The sequence below is a fragment of the Podarcis gaigeae genome, assembly GCF_964106915.1.
Source record: "Podarcis gaigeae genome assembly, chromosome: 1".
NCBI classification, from domain to species: Eukaryota; Metazoa; Chordata; class Lepidosauria; order Squamata; family Lacertidae; genus Podarcis; species Podarcis gaigeae.
In genome coordinates this window covers 92,400,400-92,417,054 of record NC_139678.1, presented here as the reverse complement: position 1 = coordinate 92,417,054, position 16,655 = coordinate 92,400,400, and the positions used below count along the sequence as shown (strand labels likewise).

The 16,655-nt window shown below is 40.8% G+C and overlaps 1 protein-coding gene across 19 annotated transcripts in view; it reads left to right on the top strand.

Annotated features, from left to right (window-relative positions):
- Positions 1-16,655, top strand: part of MYLK (myosin light chain kinase) — a 179,858-nt gene that overhangs the window by 154,408 nt on the left and 8,795 nt on the right. For 13 of the 19 annotated variants that reach the window (XM_083725422.1, XM_083725408.1, XM_083725419.1 and 10 more), the window contains 7 exons: positions 3,215-3,517; positions 5,955-5,996; positions 6,083-6,176; positions 8,155-8,358; positions 11,321-11,538; positions 13,123-13,246; positions 16,046-16,198. In XM_083725422.1, coding sequence (XP_083581548.1) covers positions 3,215-3,517; positions 5,955-5,996; positions 6,083-6,176; positions 8,155-8,358; positions 11,321-11,538; positions 13,123-13,246; positions 16,046-16,198 — 1,138 coding nt within the window. The remainder of the gene's footprint in view (positions 1-3,214; positions 3,518-5,954; positions 5,997-6,082; positions 6,177-8,154; positions 8,359-11,320; positions 11,539-13,122; positions 13,247-16,045; positions 16,199-16,655) is intronic. The other 6 variants (XM_083725410.1, XM_083725406.1, XM_083725423.1 and 3 more) reach the window with 1 other exon arrangement.

The following is a 16,655-nucleotide window of genomic DNA, read 5'->3' as shown; positions in this document are numbered from 1 at the left end:
AGAGTTTCTTGTTACAAAATCAAATAAACAAATACCACTTTTGATTGCACATGTTCAGTCTCTGGACTCAGCTACATTCAGGCAATTACCGGTATATTGTTATAACTGTGTTATAAACATGCAACACCAGATGGTGCTGTTTGAGCCTTCGTCAATTTGATTTTCCATTATGAGCTTAAGAATGTGTTTTCCTGTAATGCTTTTTAAAATGTGTCTAGATCCAACCTCTGTCTTTCTTTTACTTAACAATAACATAACTTGTCTGTTTTGACATCAATATGCACCAGCTGTATTTGGAGCCAGTTCCACTGACGTCATAAGAGCACAATAGCCAGAGTGCTGGATCAAACAAATGGGCCATCAAGTCTAGCATTCTGCTTCCCACAGTGGCACAAGCAGGTTACGAAACCCACAAGCAGGTTATAAACTCAATAGCCCTGCATTGTTGTTGCTCCCAACAGCTGGTGTTACATAAAGAGGCATTCCCAAAGTAAAGGAAGGATTGAACTCTGATTAATAAGAATACACACAAAGGCTTGAACCAGCAAGACTCTGGGAAGGGTGCGTATAATAGGCTCTCTCTCCCTCCAGACCCTCAGCCCAGGTTGTTTTATTCACAAAAGAACTTTTTACAGAGTGTTCGTAAGAACCAATCAGATTTCTTCTAAGCATTTCAACAAACCCCACATGGGGAGAAAGTTAAACTACCAAAACTAATTAAGCACACAGATTTCTGGGGTAAACAAAGAACAGAACTACAAAGGAGAGCATTTCGCAACCCTGGAGGTGATAAACAAGCAATATACATGATAAGAAGGATGGCCAGGAGGACAGCGATCATTATCACCTTCATGTGAGATCTGTTTCCTGGCCCTATGATTAACATCTTGGGACTCACATACCAGAAAAGCTACATCAAAGAAACTGCCCACTGTCTTTGATGACCCAGAATGCCTGCCTGTCTAAGTGGGTATGTGACTTGTGAAGAAAAAGAAATGGAACAGGGATGCAGAGGTGTGGATTGATCAAAAATCATATCCAAATAGTTTAAACCCAGTCAACGCAATGCTTCCACTGCTGACACAATGGCTTACTCTATATTTGTTATAATTCCTCATAGCAATCCCACCTGATCACTACACATAAGAACATAGAATCATAGAATTATAGAGTTGGAAGGGATCCCAAGGGTCAACTAGTCCAACCCCGTGGCCATCCAACCTCTGCTTAAAATCTCACAAGGAAGGAGAGTCCACCTCTATTCAATTCTGCTTTGTGATATGTGATATACTGCTTCTGAACTTGGGCATTGTCATGACTAGTAGACATTGATAAACCTCTACCCCATGTTTTAAGAATCCTATATTGGCTTGGCCTGCTTGCTGCTATCCACTGAGCTGAGCAGCTGCTGCATTTTCTTTCTTTTCTTTTAAGCAGAATTACCTTTGCTAGTAAAGCTGTAATGTTGTGGTGATGTTAAAAAAACTGATGTGTTTATAGCATGCAGCCATCAGCAGCTAGCTTCTACACAGCCATTTCAACACATAACAATGCAGTTACAAGTCCAATTAAAAAGAATAACTGCTGCTATTGGCTCAAGAGACTGTGCAACTGAGCCATTACTTAGTAAATATGTTTAGGATTGTTGTGTTCAGCACTAGTGAAATAGAGGCTTTCCCACAAATATGCAAACATCTTTTTCTGTTTTTGGAAAAAACCCTTAGTTGTTGTTTTTACAAAAAGGAAGTTTGGCATCGTGATAGGTTGCCCTTCCATCTCTGGGTGATCTTTACTGCTCACATACTTGACTAATGGATATGTCCTGATCTTAAATTATTTTTCCTGTGTTTGCCTCATTACTTTCCAGTGTGCATCTGTCTACTACTTCAGTTTTTATCCCCCTTCAGAGTTACTCTCTATATTCTCTCCTTTTACCTTTCCTCACTGTTTTTACTTTGTCTTTCAACTTTATAATTATTGTTGTCCCTTTGGTTCAGTCATAAATGGTTTATTTCATTGAACTCAGTGGACTGTGTGGCAAGCAGTGGATTCTGACCCTTATTTTTTAAGATCAGTTCTGAGAAAAGATTCTTCTGAGGCATATAGCATCCATATGCAATGTTAGAATTAGTTTTGAATTCACCAACTCGGTGCCGTCAAGATGTGCTGATTGGGGCTGATGGGGGATGTATGAAGTTGGAGGGTACCAGGTTGGCAAAGTCTGTTTAGAGAAAAGGCAAATATACCTTTTTGTACCTCAGGAGAAACAAGACAATCTATTACGTGAATTATTCTAGAGTATTCCCATTAAACTTATTAAATGTTTTCTAGTGTAGGTGAGTTGTGAATTACAGTAATCATAAAAGAGTAGACTGTTGTTCCAGGACCTTAGGTGTCTGAGTACCTGGGCTCCTAAAAACATAATACTGGCATTATTTCAGCTCTGTTGTACAATGTTGGCTCCTGCTCTTCAGGTGAGACCTTTGTATAGCAACAACAACTCTGTTTAGCTAATGTATTCATTGTTGCCTGTATGGTTTGCTGTGGGGGAAAGCTTTTGCCTAACAATCTTAAATCTCTGTACCTTTACGCACAGAAGTTGGCACTGGCTAGGCTAGAAAAGCCAGACTTAAAGCAACATAGTGCAACATGATCTCTGTATGCAGCATATATATTAATGTAGCATGCTAGCCCTATAGCAGTAAGAGTTCTGTACCCAGGAAGACAAAACACTTTCTGCTACTGGCTCTTGCTGCCTTCTAAACCAGGATGACCAACGAGAAGTGCCAGTTAGCAAATAGTGCTGTTGGATCCATGGTTCAAATTAGTGATGGGTGAAGGATTAGGCTAACAAAGCTATAATTTTCAGGTCCAGCTATAAATTCTTAACCTATACCATACCCTGGTGTTTGTTGCCCTATATGATGGCTGCAAGATGTGTACAAAGCAGGGGTGGGGAAGCGGTGGTCCTCCAGATTGTTGGTAGGGGAGCATGCCTCCCATGTTGACTGAGGCTTGTGGGAATCAGAGTTCAACAACATTTGGAGGGCCACAGCTTTCCCATCTCTCACATAGAGCATGTGAAGCAGGGTAATCAGCAGGAGTTCTCAGAGTCCACTTGCGGAGTCAGTGCCTGTCTGTAAGAGAGAGAAATGGGAGAATGTCTTTGTCGGCATATAACACATTTTTATGTGTTTCCCCCTCATATCTGTAGATAAACCTGATCCTCCAGCAGGAACGCCTTGTGCTTCAGACATAAGGAGTTCTTCCCTCACCCTCTCATGGTACGGTTCTTCATACGATGGTGGAAGCGCCGTGCAGTCCTACACTGTGGAAATCTGGAATACAGCAGACAAGAAATGGACTGATCTCACTACATGCCGCAGCACTTCTTACAATGTCCAGGACCTGCTGGCTGACAGGGAGTACAAATTCAGGGTGCGAGCTGCTAACGTGTATGGGATAAGTGAGCCAAGTCATGAATCTGAGCTAGTAAAAGTGGGAGACAAGCAAGAAGGTAAGTTTGTTGTCACTTGAAATTTATGTTTAATTATGATAGTATATACCATTTGGTTTTTACTTTGGCAGCTTTTATGTGTAGATCACCTTTTTCTTCTTAATCTGGGGACTGGGTGCCAGACTGGATCGTACACACAAGATAACTGAGTATTTATGCTCTTGCATCTCCCCATGGTCCAGTTGGTTAGAAGATCTGGGTGGCTTTATAAAACGTAGGATTCAAAGAATTGAAAAAGTGAGTGCGCATGTATATGTATGAGAATATTTCATAATCAGCTTCGGCGTTTTGGAAAGACTGTTTACCAAAAAGAGGAAAAAAGCTTGCAGGCCAGATTTACCAGTTCTTGTGGTAGTGGAAGCCAGTGCAACGAGTCCTTTTAGTATAACAGGACTTCCCCTCCCTCCTCCCCCACATGCCCTCTCCAGATCTGCTTGGGAGGATCAGGAAAACCCTCAGAACAGCACACAGGGTGGGGCAGGGGGAGGAAAAGGGAGATAGTTCTATCTGGCAAGCAGCAATGTTTTGCATAACATTGAATTCCACTCTGTCTTGGAGGTATGTATTCTAATTGAATCCCAGTTTCTGACATCCTATTGTTGCTGTAATGGTGTAGTACAGAAGGGCAGGTGAACCATGAACTGTGACCTGGAAATTCCTGGTTCAGATCCTAGCTCAGCCACAAGCTCCACATGTAGCTTGGAGTGTTTCTCTTGTGAGGCCGTTCTGTAATTCTGGTGCCCTTTTATCCTTACAACCATCATGTAAAGGTGAGTCAGAATTATTATCTCCTGTTGCAGATGGGGCTCTAAGGCTGATTGGCCACACATTAAAAATCACGGTGGCACAAGCTTTTCTAGGCCGTTTCATCATTGTCTCTGGTTCCCAGAAGCTTGTGGTACAATAAAACGATAGCTTTTAAGGTGTCAGAAATCACAGCAAAGAATCAACTGCAACAGGCTAACATGGCTACCAATCTAGAGGCTGTGCGCACACTATACCCTCAAAATAAATTTGAAGCACATTCTTTCCCTCAAAGAATTCTGGACTCTTTGGTTTGGCAAGGGTTTCCGGGAAATGTAACTCTATGAGGGGTTAACTACAGTGACCAGAATTATTTGAGGGAAAGAAAGGGTATTGTGTGCATGCTATGAGTTGTTTTATTCAGTACTCATGCTGCCCTTTACAATAACAGATTAACACTAGTAGGGCTACCTCTTCCTTCAACTGTCCTACAAGCCATTTTAACAGGCCTTCCTATTCACCCCTCCTTTTCTGGAGGTTCTTGCTCTTGCCTTCCTGAGCACAGATTGCTGGACTAGTTAAAAAAGGAGGGGAAATGAACCACAAGTCTCTCTTTCACTGCACCCCTGCTTCACATGTCTCCATTAGTGAGGAAGAAAGCATGGTGCTGCTACAGATGCCAAATTTTGGGGAGGGGAAGTCCTTTCCTCATACAGAAAGGCCCTGAAGGCGAGAAAGTTACTATATGTATTATTTTGCCCTAATGTTTTCCATTCCTAAAGACAACCTCTGTAAAAGAGAGGCCAAATATAGCACAAGTCATATCCCAGACGTCCACATGTTCCAAGAGTGGAATTAAAGGGGGGTCTTGTGAATTTCTTGCTACTGATGTATAGGGTTTTTCCTAAGAGCCATGTATGGCATTGGAAGGTTCAGCTTCAGTTTTTAAAAGAGAGATAGTTGAGAGTTAGGTGACGGCCCTTCCCCCAGTTTTCTTGCATTCAGTCCATGAAGAATGGATTATGTGTTCCAATTCCCTCTTCCTGTTTTTAAGTATGTTCTATATATAGTACTTTGTAGGTTTAATTTACTTCGGCATAACCACAAAGAGTTCATAATATTATTCTAGAGTAAAATAATAGAATAAAATAACAATGCAATCGTTGAGAGCTATATGATATTATTAACGTCAGCTCCTAAGCACATAGGATTTATCCAGCTTCTGTTCATTGAGGATTTCAATGGAGGGACATCACACTGATCATCAGAATTCTCCTCTCTTATATGCACTCAATATAAGTAGAGATTTTCCCTCAAAGAGAGAATGGAGCAGAAAATCCGGAAAGTGGCAGCTGGGTGGCAGTACCCATTTCCCTATGCTGTGATGGCCCCTCTCTTTCACTGGAGGAAGAATGTCCATTTAAGCCTCCCTAATTCTGTATTTTGCAGTGGGACATATACATGAAAGGAAACACAGTTAAAATAAATTTAAATAACCTAAAGGAGCAGGACATGATTCAACAATGGGCCTTGGCAGTTGCCCATGCATGCCAGTTGCTGATGTCATCCCTGTAGCCTTGTCAAGAGATGAGGAACTCACATACAGAATTCAACTTTTAATCCTTAAAGGGGGGAATAAAGATGGCATGAGAAGGCATTCTTTATAGACATATACATTTATATTTGGTTATAGGTCCCAAAGAAGAAGAAGAAGAAGCTGAAGGATCTGATGATGGTAAGAAATTGCTCTTTCACCATACTATGTTTGCAGTGCGTGGGCCTCCTTATAATCAGATGTGTTTTTCCCCTACCAACTTCTAGAAGAGAAGGAAACAGAATTTGACTATCGGACAGTGGCTATCAATACAGAACAAAAAGTTTCAGACTCCTACAATGTTGAAGAAAGACTGGGATCGTAAGTGTAGCAATATGCATTTTCTTCTAAGCATGTTTTATTGACAGTTAACTTCCATCAAAATCAATGTGGCTGTGCTTCAGAGAAAATACGTTTAGGATGTGAAACATACCATGATTTCTTTCTGAGAAATGTATCACACAGGACATAGCTTTTCCATGCTCCCACCCCAGAAATACCATTTGGCTATTCTAAACCCCACCCCACTCCAGTTTATTTTTCTGGTTCCACCACTGGTGGTTCCTTCTAAAGTGGTACCTCAGGTTACAGATGCTTCAGGTTACAGAGGCTTCAGGTTACAGACTCTGCTAATCCAGAAATAGTACCTCGGGTTAAGAACTTTGCTTCAGGATGAGAACAGAAATCGTGTGGCGGCAGCAGGAGGCCCCATTAGCTAAAGTGTTACCTCAGGTTAAGAACAGTTTCCGGTTAAGAACAGACCTCCAGAACGAATTAAGTTCTTAACCCGAGGTATAGTCTAACCTTGTGAATGAGTTCCTAGATGGTTTCAAAATTGCCTGTGTTGAAGAGAGTGCTCAAGGCTTACAAATATATAAAACCAATTAAATTTGTGTTTGACTGAACAGCACTGTGCAATTTTTACGGTTTCGTTGTAACTACTAGAGATTACGAGATTCAGCCTTTTGCCTTGCCTTTAGGAGAGATTCCTTGCTGCCAGTGGTTATAATCCCCAAAATATATGAGCTATGATGATACTGCTCAGTGAAGGCCAGTTGTAAATCACTGAAAATTGCCTCCTTCCAAGGCCCTTCCATTTGCAGAAGTGCGACTTTGGATCTAACCCATTAAAATAAAACACTGTAAGACAAAACTAGCCCACTTCCCTATACACATCTGAAGCAGAACAGCCATAGTTAGTGCGCCAAATGAAGGAGCTTCAGACCTGGGTACAATACTTGTGAAGGTTTTGTCCAGTATATCAATCCTCTTAACTTGATATGGAGCAGGACCTCAGCTGACTTTCTAAGATCATAGGTAGGTCCATACAAGAGAAGGTAGTCTCTAAAAGTAATGAGATCCCAGGTGTATCTCATTTGGCATCTTATAAACTAGGTGCAGGAAACTACAGTTCCCTTCAGTTGCAGCAAACATTACCAATAGCCAGGGGGTGATGGGAGTTATAGTCCAGCAACATATTGGGGGGAAAGGTTTTATGGAGGGCCAGAGGTTCCCCACACCTGTTCTAATGCTTTCTCCAGACATAGCCCAATGCAAGTAAATAAATAGATTTCCCACAGAATCAAACCAACATATGAATTAGAATTAGTTTTGCTAATATGGGGAGGGACTATTGCTCAGTGGGAGACCACATGCTTTGCTTGCTGAATGTCCCAGATTCAGTCCCTAGTGTTTCAGTTAGAATGAGCAGGGAGCAGGTGATTGGGAAGATCTTTCCTGAGACCTTAGTGAGCTGCTGCAAGAGTAGATAAGACAGAGCTGCAGAGTTACTGGTACGGAGTCTCAGTGGTAACTCATGTCCATTGGGGCTAGTGGGACAGAAGGCAGGGAGCCCAAACATGGAGCCAGAGCCAAAGAAAGGTGGATCCAACTATTTCTACTTTTGTCCGCAGCATTCTCCCCACTAAGTTTTACAAGGGTAGCACTAACAAGCAGTGCCACTCCCTTGACTGGTTGTAAAAAAAGCAGGCAGGCAGGTGGAGGCTGGCTGAGGGCAGACTGAGTTTAGTGGGGCAGTGCACCATTTCTCCTAATGGACCAGCAACCACTTCTTTGTATAAGGCAGCTTCCTATGTTCCTCTGTATTGCACCATACACCCTAAAATATGTGTTTGTGTGTGTGACTCAGGGCATTTGGTCTAAAACACAGCAAGTCCTATCTTCTGAGTTCAAGGTCACATTAATCATTCCAGGACATGTTCTAATGTTTTCAGCCTGTGTTGTGTGCTGACCCTCAGACATTGAAACAGCTTAATGTGGATTCCTCTGTATTTTACAGGGGAAAATTTGGACAAGTCTTCAGACTTGTTGAGAAGAAAACTGGAAAAGTTTGGGCAGGAAAGTTTTTTAAAGCATATTCAGCTAAGGATAAAGAAAACATAAGGCAAGAAATCAGCATTATGAACTGTTTGCACCATCCAAAACTCGTTCAGTGTGTAGATGCCTTCGAAGAGAAAGCAAACATTGTCATGGTCTTGGAACTGTGAGTATAAATTAGACTATTGTTACTTTCCCATAACAATGTTATTTTTAAAAAATCTAACGAAGGCCTCCTGGGTCTCTTAACATATCTGCAAGTTCTTCTTCCTTTGTTCTTCACAGTTTTCTCATTACAGTGGTACCTCGAGTTACAGACACTTCAGGTTACAGACACCGCTAACCCAGAAATAGTACCTCGGGTTAAGAACTTTGTTTCAGGATGAGAACAGAAATCATGCGGCTGCAGCACAACGGCAGTGGGAGGCCCCATTAGCTAAAGTGGTACCTCAGGTTAAGAACAGTTTCAGATTAAGAATGGACCTCTGGAAAGAATTAAGTTATTAACCCGAGGTACCACTGTAGTCAGATATTGCGTTCTTCACTGATACACCCTTTAAAAATCAGATAAACTTGAATTTGCTAAGAACCACCACTAGGAATACTTATATCTTGCATTTTGCTGAAGTATGGCTGCATATCAGTGGTGACCAATATGGTAAGAAGATGGCATGAGTTAATTCTTTCTGGAACCACACATGCACCCTCAACAACCAGGAAGAATTCACACTAGAGGGAGATGGTATTATACTGGAAGCTCTCCTTATCCTTGCAGTCTCCTTTCTGTAGGCAGTCTACAAATCCTTTCTCTGCCAAATCTGAAAGTTAAGGAGGTTTTTGCCTTGACAATATTTTTCAGGCTTCTTTTTCAACTACTTCCCATACTCACTCTCCTTACTGCCTCCAGCTAGCATGAATCCATTTGTCCCAGCCGGGAGCAGCAGAAGTAACAAGGATAATTAAAGATGATCATTTGAAATGTTGCATGTCTACAGGACAGATCTGTCGCAAGATGCCAGTAGATTAGGGATGTTGCTACAGTACAACTCCCATTATCCCTTACCATTGGCCATGCTGGCTGGGGCTGATGGGGGCAGAAGTCCAACATCCTCTGTGGTGCAGAATTACTGCTGCTAAATGATACCCCAGCATTTTCCATTTTCTGCTAATCCTCTACATTATGGGCCTCTTTGGATCAGAGTCTTTATGTCACAGCCTTTTTAAGCTGCATAACTTGATATCCACATGTTTCTCATTAAATCACCTTTTTTTCGTGTGACAGTAGTATTTGGGAAGAGGTGATTCAGCTTGTTAATTTTCCAAAATGTTGGACCGGAAGGATCCACTGCTGTTGTTTCTTTTACCCTGTTAACACAGGGAGGACATTGTAGATACTTTTGTAAACCAAGAAATCTTTAATAAAAAATACATTTAAAAAAAATCAATGGAGCAAACTGTTAAAATAATTTTAAGGAAAAGGGTGCACATAATTCCCTTCCCTTTGTTGCCATATGTACAGGGTGCATAAAAATACAGCCCAAAAAGACATGAATCAGAGTTGGAATCCTTATTATGCAATTTCATTGCTTGAACAGAAGATGGTTGTTTATTTTTAGGTTTAAACCTTGACCAAGTTGGTGATAGTGGGTAAAATAAATTATACAGTATAGGGTAAGAAAATAAAAGAAACAATCCTACTTAGCATGGAACTGGGAACTGGCAGTGCTAATGGAAAATAGGGAGAATGTATGAAGTTTGCTGGACTGTGTACAGCTTTGCACAACATTAATTTATTTTGCCTCCTGAATCTTTCCCCTTCAAAAAGAAATTAGAATAAAGTACATGATTATAAAGAATAATAAGCAGTTTAGCTGCATTAGCTTCTCACGCACTGCAGTTTCAAAGCCGTAGAATATTCCAATACCTTTGAATCTCCATATGTAAAAGGTAAAGGTAAAGGACCCCTGGACAGCTGAGTCCAGTCAAAGGCAACTATGGGGTTGTGGCACTCATCTCACTTTCAGGCTGAGGGAGCCTTTTCTTCTGCTACAGTAGGAAATCTAAAGTAAGGGTATAACTAATTGATTGTATTAATCCATTCAGGCATCCTATTACTTTTCTAAAAGTATTTGTTTTTAATATGCGCTTATAAAAACTGGATGTGGTAAGCATCATTTTAAGAGGCAATCCCACACTTCAGATGCCTGTTGTGACACTTGTGTGCACCATCTAATAGCAAAGGCAATATAATTCCTAAATTAGAAATACTGTGTTTTCCCATATACAAGTCCATGCTCATTTACTTAACTTACTGTTCAATTAATCTATTAAGATGAGTTTAGAATTTATTTTAAATTATATCCGGTTTGAAATGCCATCTGATGTGGATGGTCATGTACAGAGAGCATTTTTTGTTCAGCAAACCCAGCTCTAGTCAGAATCCAATTTCTGTCTCAAGGAAACAGAACTTGTGTATGTTTATATAAAATGATTTCGTAGAATACTGGAAGTGTAGAGTTGGAATAGACTACAAGGACCATCTACTCCAACCCCATGCAATGCATGGAACTTGAACCCACAACTCTGAGATTAAGAGTCTCATTCTCTACCGACTGAGCTATCCCAGCTTGATATGTTTTGCTTGAAAGAGTTGGAAGTTTTGTTAAATGTCTTGATAAGCAATAACTGAATAATGGCTCAGGAAACTGGAGAAAGATTAACAATGGGGGAGGTCCTTGAGGAGCTGCGGGGGAGAAATAGGAAAGAGGTGAGAGATCATTGCTGTTTCCTGAAATCAGCTGAGCAGGGCAAATTTCAGGGCCCTGTGGAAGTCACAGTGAAGTACCTGTGCCACCTTTTTTTTATTTGCTCTAGTGCACAGAGGGATTGCAACTTACTGGGCTCCCAGAATAAGGACCCAATAATGTGATGTTTGAGAGTAGGGGGGAAGACTGGGTGAATGTTGGGGGACATATTAATGGTTGTGCATTAAACCACTCTACTGGTTCATACCCCACCAACTGTATTTTCATCCTCCAGAATAACCCACATGCAAACTGTCTTCATATGGAATTTTACCAAACAGTAATGTTAATTTAAAAATCTTTCTCTTTTGAATTATATTTTAGTGTTTCTGGAGGCGAGCTCTTTGAGAGAATCATTGATGAGGACTTTGAGCTAACAGAGAGAGAGTGCATTAAATACATGAAACAGATCTCAGAAGGAGTACAGTATATTCATAAGCAAGGCATTGTTCATTTGGATTTGAAGCCCGAAAATATTATGTGTGTCAACAAGACTGGTACAAGAATCAAGCTGATTGACTTTGGGCTTGCACGAAGGCTAGGTAAAAACACTTGGAACTGTTTTACTAAACTATGACCTATTTGATAGGTATTTGATTGTGTGTAGATGTCACAAGTCCCAAGCATGGTATTTAATTCAGAACTTGTTATCTTCCCATATTCCGTACGGTTTGAGTCAGCCTTGGAGCAAAGTCTGCAGTGATGGGCACTTTGTATGTACACTTCCTTTCCTCAGGCACACAGTGATCATATCCCAGAGATTCCAAAAAGTTGGAAGTGCCCATGTGAAAGCCACTGTGGACTATTTGCTATGTTTTGCTAAGTATGGTTCATTAAATATGGAAATTGGAACCCCTTTTATACATTTCCCAGCCTACCCTCCTCTTACATCCCATAGGACAATAACTGAGAGAAGCCTGTGAGCCTTTGCTCTCTGATTTTAAAGCTTTATGTGCCTTTTCGTTGTATTTTCACCAATTAAAAAAAGGAGGGGGGAAACCAGTGCAGCTAAGCTTCTATGCTTTGATGTCATTTAAATGAGTTAAGATCAGTGATCCTTTTGTGGTCAATTCCTACAGAGAATTAGTTTTGCCAGGACATGCCAAAGATATAGCAGGATATTTTTCCTGACCTTTTTTGGTATGTTTAGAACTTGTATGTGGGGATTGTGATGCTTTCGCCTCATGTGGGGTGTCTTCTTCAAGCATTTCTTAAAAAAAAAAAAAGCATTTTCAGAAATTGATTTGTTCTGCACCGTGCACTGAAAGGGCCAGGGCCCTTTACCAATTCTGCCATATGCAGATGGTAATAAAATACATGGCTCTGTCTTGGTCACCAGCCGATTTACATCATCAATCAAGTCAATACCTCCTGCTTGAGGAATTCTCCTGGTTATTATTATTTTTTATTATTTGTTAAATTTGTATACTGTCCTATACCTGCACGTCTCAGGGCAGTTCACAGATTAGTTATTTTGAGAAGCAAGATGATGGTCCAGATGAATATTTGGCCTAATCCAGTAATGTTCTTCTTAGTATTATTAGAAACTGGAATACCTTTTGATATGACGGCCGCATTTGAGACTATCTAGTTCTGACTTTACTCAAGAAAAACACAGGAGGCCCTACATGCACCACTACCACATGGTCCTGTATTCGCAGCTATGTCCATTCACTTTCCACCTCAGTGGATTGGAAATTATTTGTATAGTAGGAATCGTGGGTTTTTACCCCACTGCCTCTTTAGAAAAACAGTTTTATGCCATTCCCCACCTAAAAGTATTGATGAGCAAAATGGTGTGAGAGCCCAGTGTATTGAGTTTGGACATGGGCAATCAAGTTCATATCCCAACTTGGCCTTCTAGCTCACTGGGTTGCCTTGGACAAGTTGCAGTCTCTCCACCTAATTTCCCTCCAAACATTATTGGAAGGAGGGTAAACGCTGCTTTGATCACAAACAGCTGCTTGGACTGATATAGGGCACGTTCAAGTCTGGAAGTATTTCTCGTTTTGAAAGGTAGGAGGTTTAGTTTTTCCACCCTCCCTCCTTCCCTCCCTCCCTCCCTCCCTCCCTCTCTCTCTCTCTCTCTCTATATATATATATAACATTTTTTCCCTATTTCACAGAAAGTGCAGGTTCTCTTAAAGTCCTCTTTGGGACACCAGAGTTTGTGGCTCCAGAAGTGATAAACTATGAGCCTATTGGGTATGCTACAGACATGTGGAGCATAGGAGTCATCTGCTACATCTTGTGAGTACTTGCTGCTGGGCCAAATCTTGACCATTTCTCAATCTCACTGATACTTATCTCCTATGTTTGTTACCTGCATTCCCATGCCTATATGCTGCAACAGAGCCAGACATTTCCAGTAGGGTTATTTGATTCTAGAGTATTTTCCCCAACCCACCCTTGCTCTTTCTTCAGAGTCACTTATTGGTGTGTTAATACTCTACCTATGTTATGGGAATGTTATATATTCTCTTAGTTATGCTAATGGTTTTTCAACTTATTCCACAGATATATTCATTAACAAATTCCATAGTTGCTTCCTGGAATTCAGCTACCAGTAGCTGCCATTGACCACTGTGAGATTTTTGTAAAAATATTGTATAGTAATATTAAAAGAATAAAGTAATAAAAATCCCTAGCAATCCAATAGCCAAATTACTTTGTCCAGTCTCATTTAGACAAGTACTTTTCTTGATTCATCTTACCACTGCATTGTAAAAATATATCACAGTAGTTTTTACAACAATATAAAAACATAAAACCAAAGAAGAAAGTCATAAAAGGTTAAAAACCAGTTAAAAGCAAACATAAATTAAAAACAAACATCAAGAGACCATTGTGTCAGGCAGCAAAATGTCTCGGGCTTGCCATGCACACTCTCTTGGTTTCCTGCTTACCTACAGAGCCAGTGTTAGGGCAGTGAATCATGGAATTGTAGAATTGGAAGGGACCCCAAGGGTCATCTAATCCAACCCCCTGCAATGCAGGAATCCTGTCCACAGCTGTCCCTGGGTGGGCTTGAACCTCCCACCTTCTGGTTAACAGCCAGCTGCAGTGAAAAACATCTTTTTGGGGTTGCTGCAATCCTAATGCTAGAGTAGCTTATTCAGATTTACCATAGTATTTTTGAAAGGGAAATACAGCTTTGTTCTGGCCCTGGATGCTGCTAGAAACTTAACTATGCCTAAGGTTACGTTGCCAAGAAAATGCCTGATCTAAGTAGCTGGAAAAAATCTTTCCAGTAAACATCTCAGTGTTAGTTGTAATAGTAACTGTATAGCTTCAACCCCAAATAATTTCTCCGAAGCAGACACAGCCCACCTATGTCACTCTGACTTCAGTAGTGCAGAAAGGAAATTGTTTCCATAATTTGTCAAAATTTTGTTCCATTATTGCTTTAGATGGCTATTATTTAAAGCTGAGATCAGAGCACTGGGGCATGAAGATCTGTGATAAAGATGGAAATCTTTTAGGGATAAACTTCATTAAAAGTTCCAGCAATCTCCCCTCATGCACTTCCTGTTCTTCCACTTCCCAATTAGAGAAATAAATACTTGCTTTTCCTGGAAGTATTTTTAAACCAGTTTTGGATTTCATATTTCCTGAGACCCACATAACACACCACTGCATTTGAAACCACCTTAAATGTTGACAGTCAGGTTTGTATCATCACAAGACAGAATCAGCATTGATGTGCTTTGATCGTGGATGAACACTAATCCTCAGAATATGCATTGGCTTGCCACAGGAATGTTTTGTGATGGATTGGCTACCTTAATGCACTTAATGTACTCCATTCACTCTGGCACTCATCACGGTCCTCCGTGTGCCAGAAGAAGTTTAGTCATGCTGGCCACATGACCCAGAAACTGTCTGTGGACAAATGCCGGCTCCCTCAGCCTGAAAAGTGAGATGAGCACCACACCGCATAGTCGCCTTTGACTGGACTTAACCGTCCAGGGCTTCTTTACCTTTACCTTTATTCTGTGTCAGTTTTGCTGGTGCTCAATCATAGGCCCATTCCGTTCCATTCTTTGCAGACTTCATATATAAAAAGCATGAAAAATCCACATGTAAGTTGTATGCATTTATTGTAAAATACACATTGCTCAATGCAGTTCAATGAATTTCCCCCTAAAATTCTGACATAACTGTACAATACATGTTTTTGTTGAAAACCTTTCGGGGCCAAAACCATAGTACTAAATATGAAGAAGCACATAATCCAACTGATAGGTAAAGGTAAAGGTACCCCTGCCCGTACGGGCCAGTCTTGACAGACTCTAGGGTTGTGCGCTCATCTCACTCTAGAGGCCGGGAGCCAGCGCTGTCCGCAGACACTTCTGGGTCACGTGGCCAGCGTGACAAGCTGCATCTGGAGATCCAGTGCAGCACATGGAATATCGTTTACCTTCCCGCTGGTAAGCGGTCCCTATTTATCTACTTGCACCCGGGGGTGCTTTCGAACTGCTAGGTTGGCAGGCGCTGAGACCGAACGACGGGTGCGCACCCCGCCGTGGGGATTCGAACCGCCGACCATGCGATCAGCAAGTCCTAGGTGCTGAGGTTTTACCCACAGCGCCACCCGCGTCCGAGAATCCAAATTTTAAGCAAATTTGGGAATGTTGAATTGGGTTGGTCTGGAGAAAATAAATTCCCCCTTCATCGCTAGTAATGACATACATTGCTTTTGTGTATGCTCTTAGTAAGTACTTTCTGTTGAGGGAAAACATCCACAACTAAAAAAAGAGACCATCATAGTTTTTTGGTTCCCTCTAGTGGATGAAAAATAGAATTATTATTTTTGTTCAGCAGTTGACAGATTTCAAACCCAACACTGATTAGCAGGGGACACATCACATTATGATGTTTTTCCTGCAGCTTGCCTACAGGGAGATTTTGGAAACATTGTGTTTACCTTTGTGTACATACAACTGTTGGATGTATAGATTTGCAGATAATAAATATGTGTGTTCCTCATAGGGTTTTAAACTCAAAACTTCGATAATTTTGAAATGCTCTTGTTCTTTTAAACCTCAGGGTCAGTGGACTTTCCCCTTTCATGGGAGACAATGACAATGAAACTTTAGCCAATGTTACCTCAGCCACCTGGGATTTTGATGACGAAGCTTTTGATGAGATCTCAGATGATGCCAAGGATTTTATCAGCAGCCTTCTAAAGAAAGATATGAAGTAAAGATAACTTATGTGCACCTTCATGTTGCTTTGTTGACATGATTGCCTCTCATAAACTTGTGGGGATAATTGCATAGAAGCCTCAATATTATAACGGTTCTGCTATCTGTATGTTCCTATGCTGAAGAACCATCATTGAATCAATGTTGACAAAATTTGTGGAAGAGCTACACTTGAGTGCTTGTCTAGTCTTTTCTCTTTATCCGTGCCAAAGTTGATATACTAGTACTCCAATAAGCAAAATATGTACTATATATGCTTTTGGGAGAGGTACTGTATGCCATTTTCATATATAAACAAATTCAAGCCCCAAATTCTGCAAAAGTATATATGAATGGCTACTGTGAAACCACATTTTAAAATATAAAGTTACAGTGGCTTTAAATAATCTCCTATAAATAGTAATAATCCATGTTGCCAATTTACTAGCATATAAAGTTTACAGAGATAATCA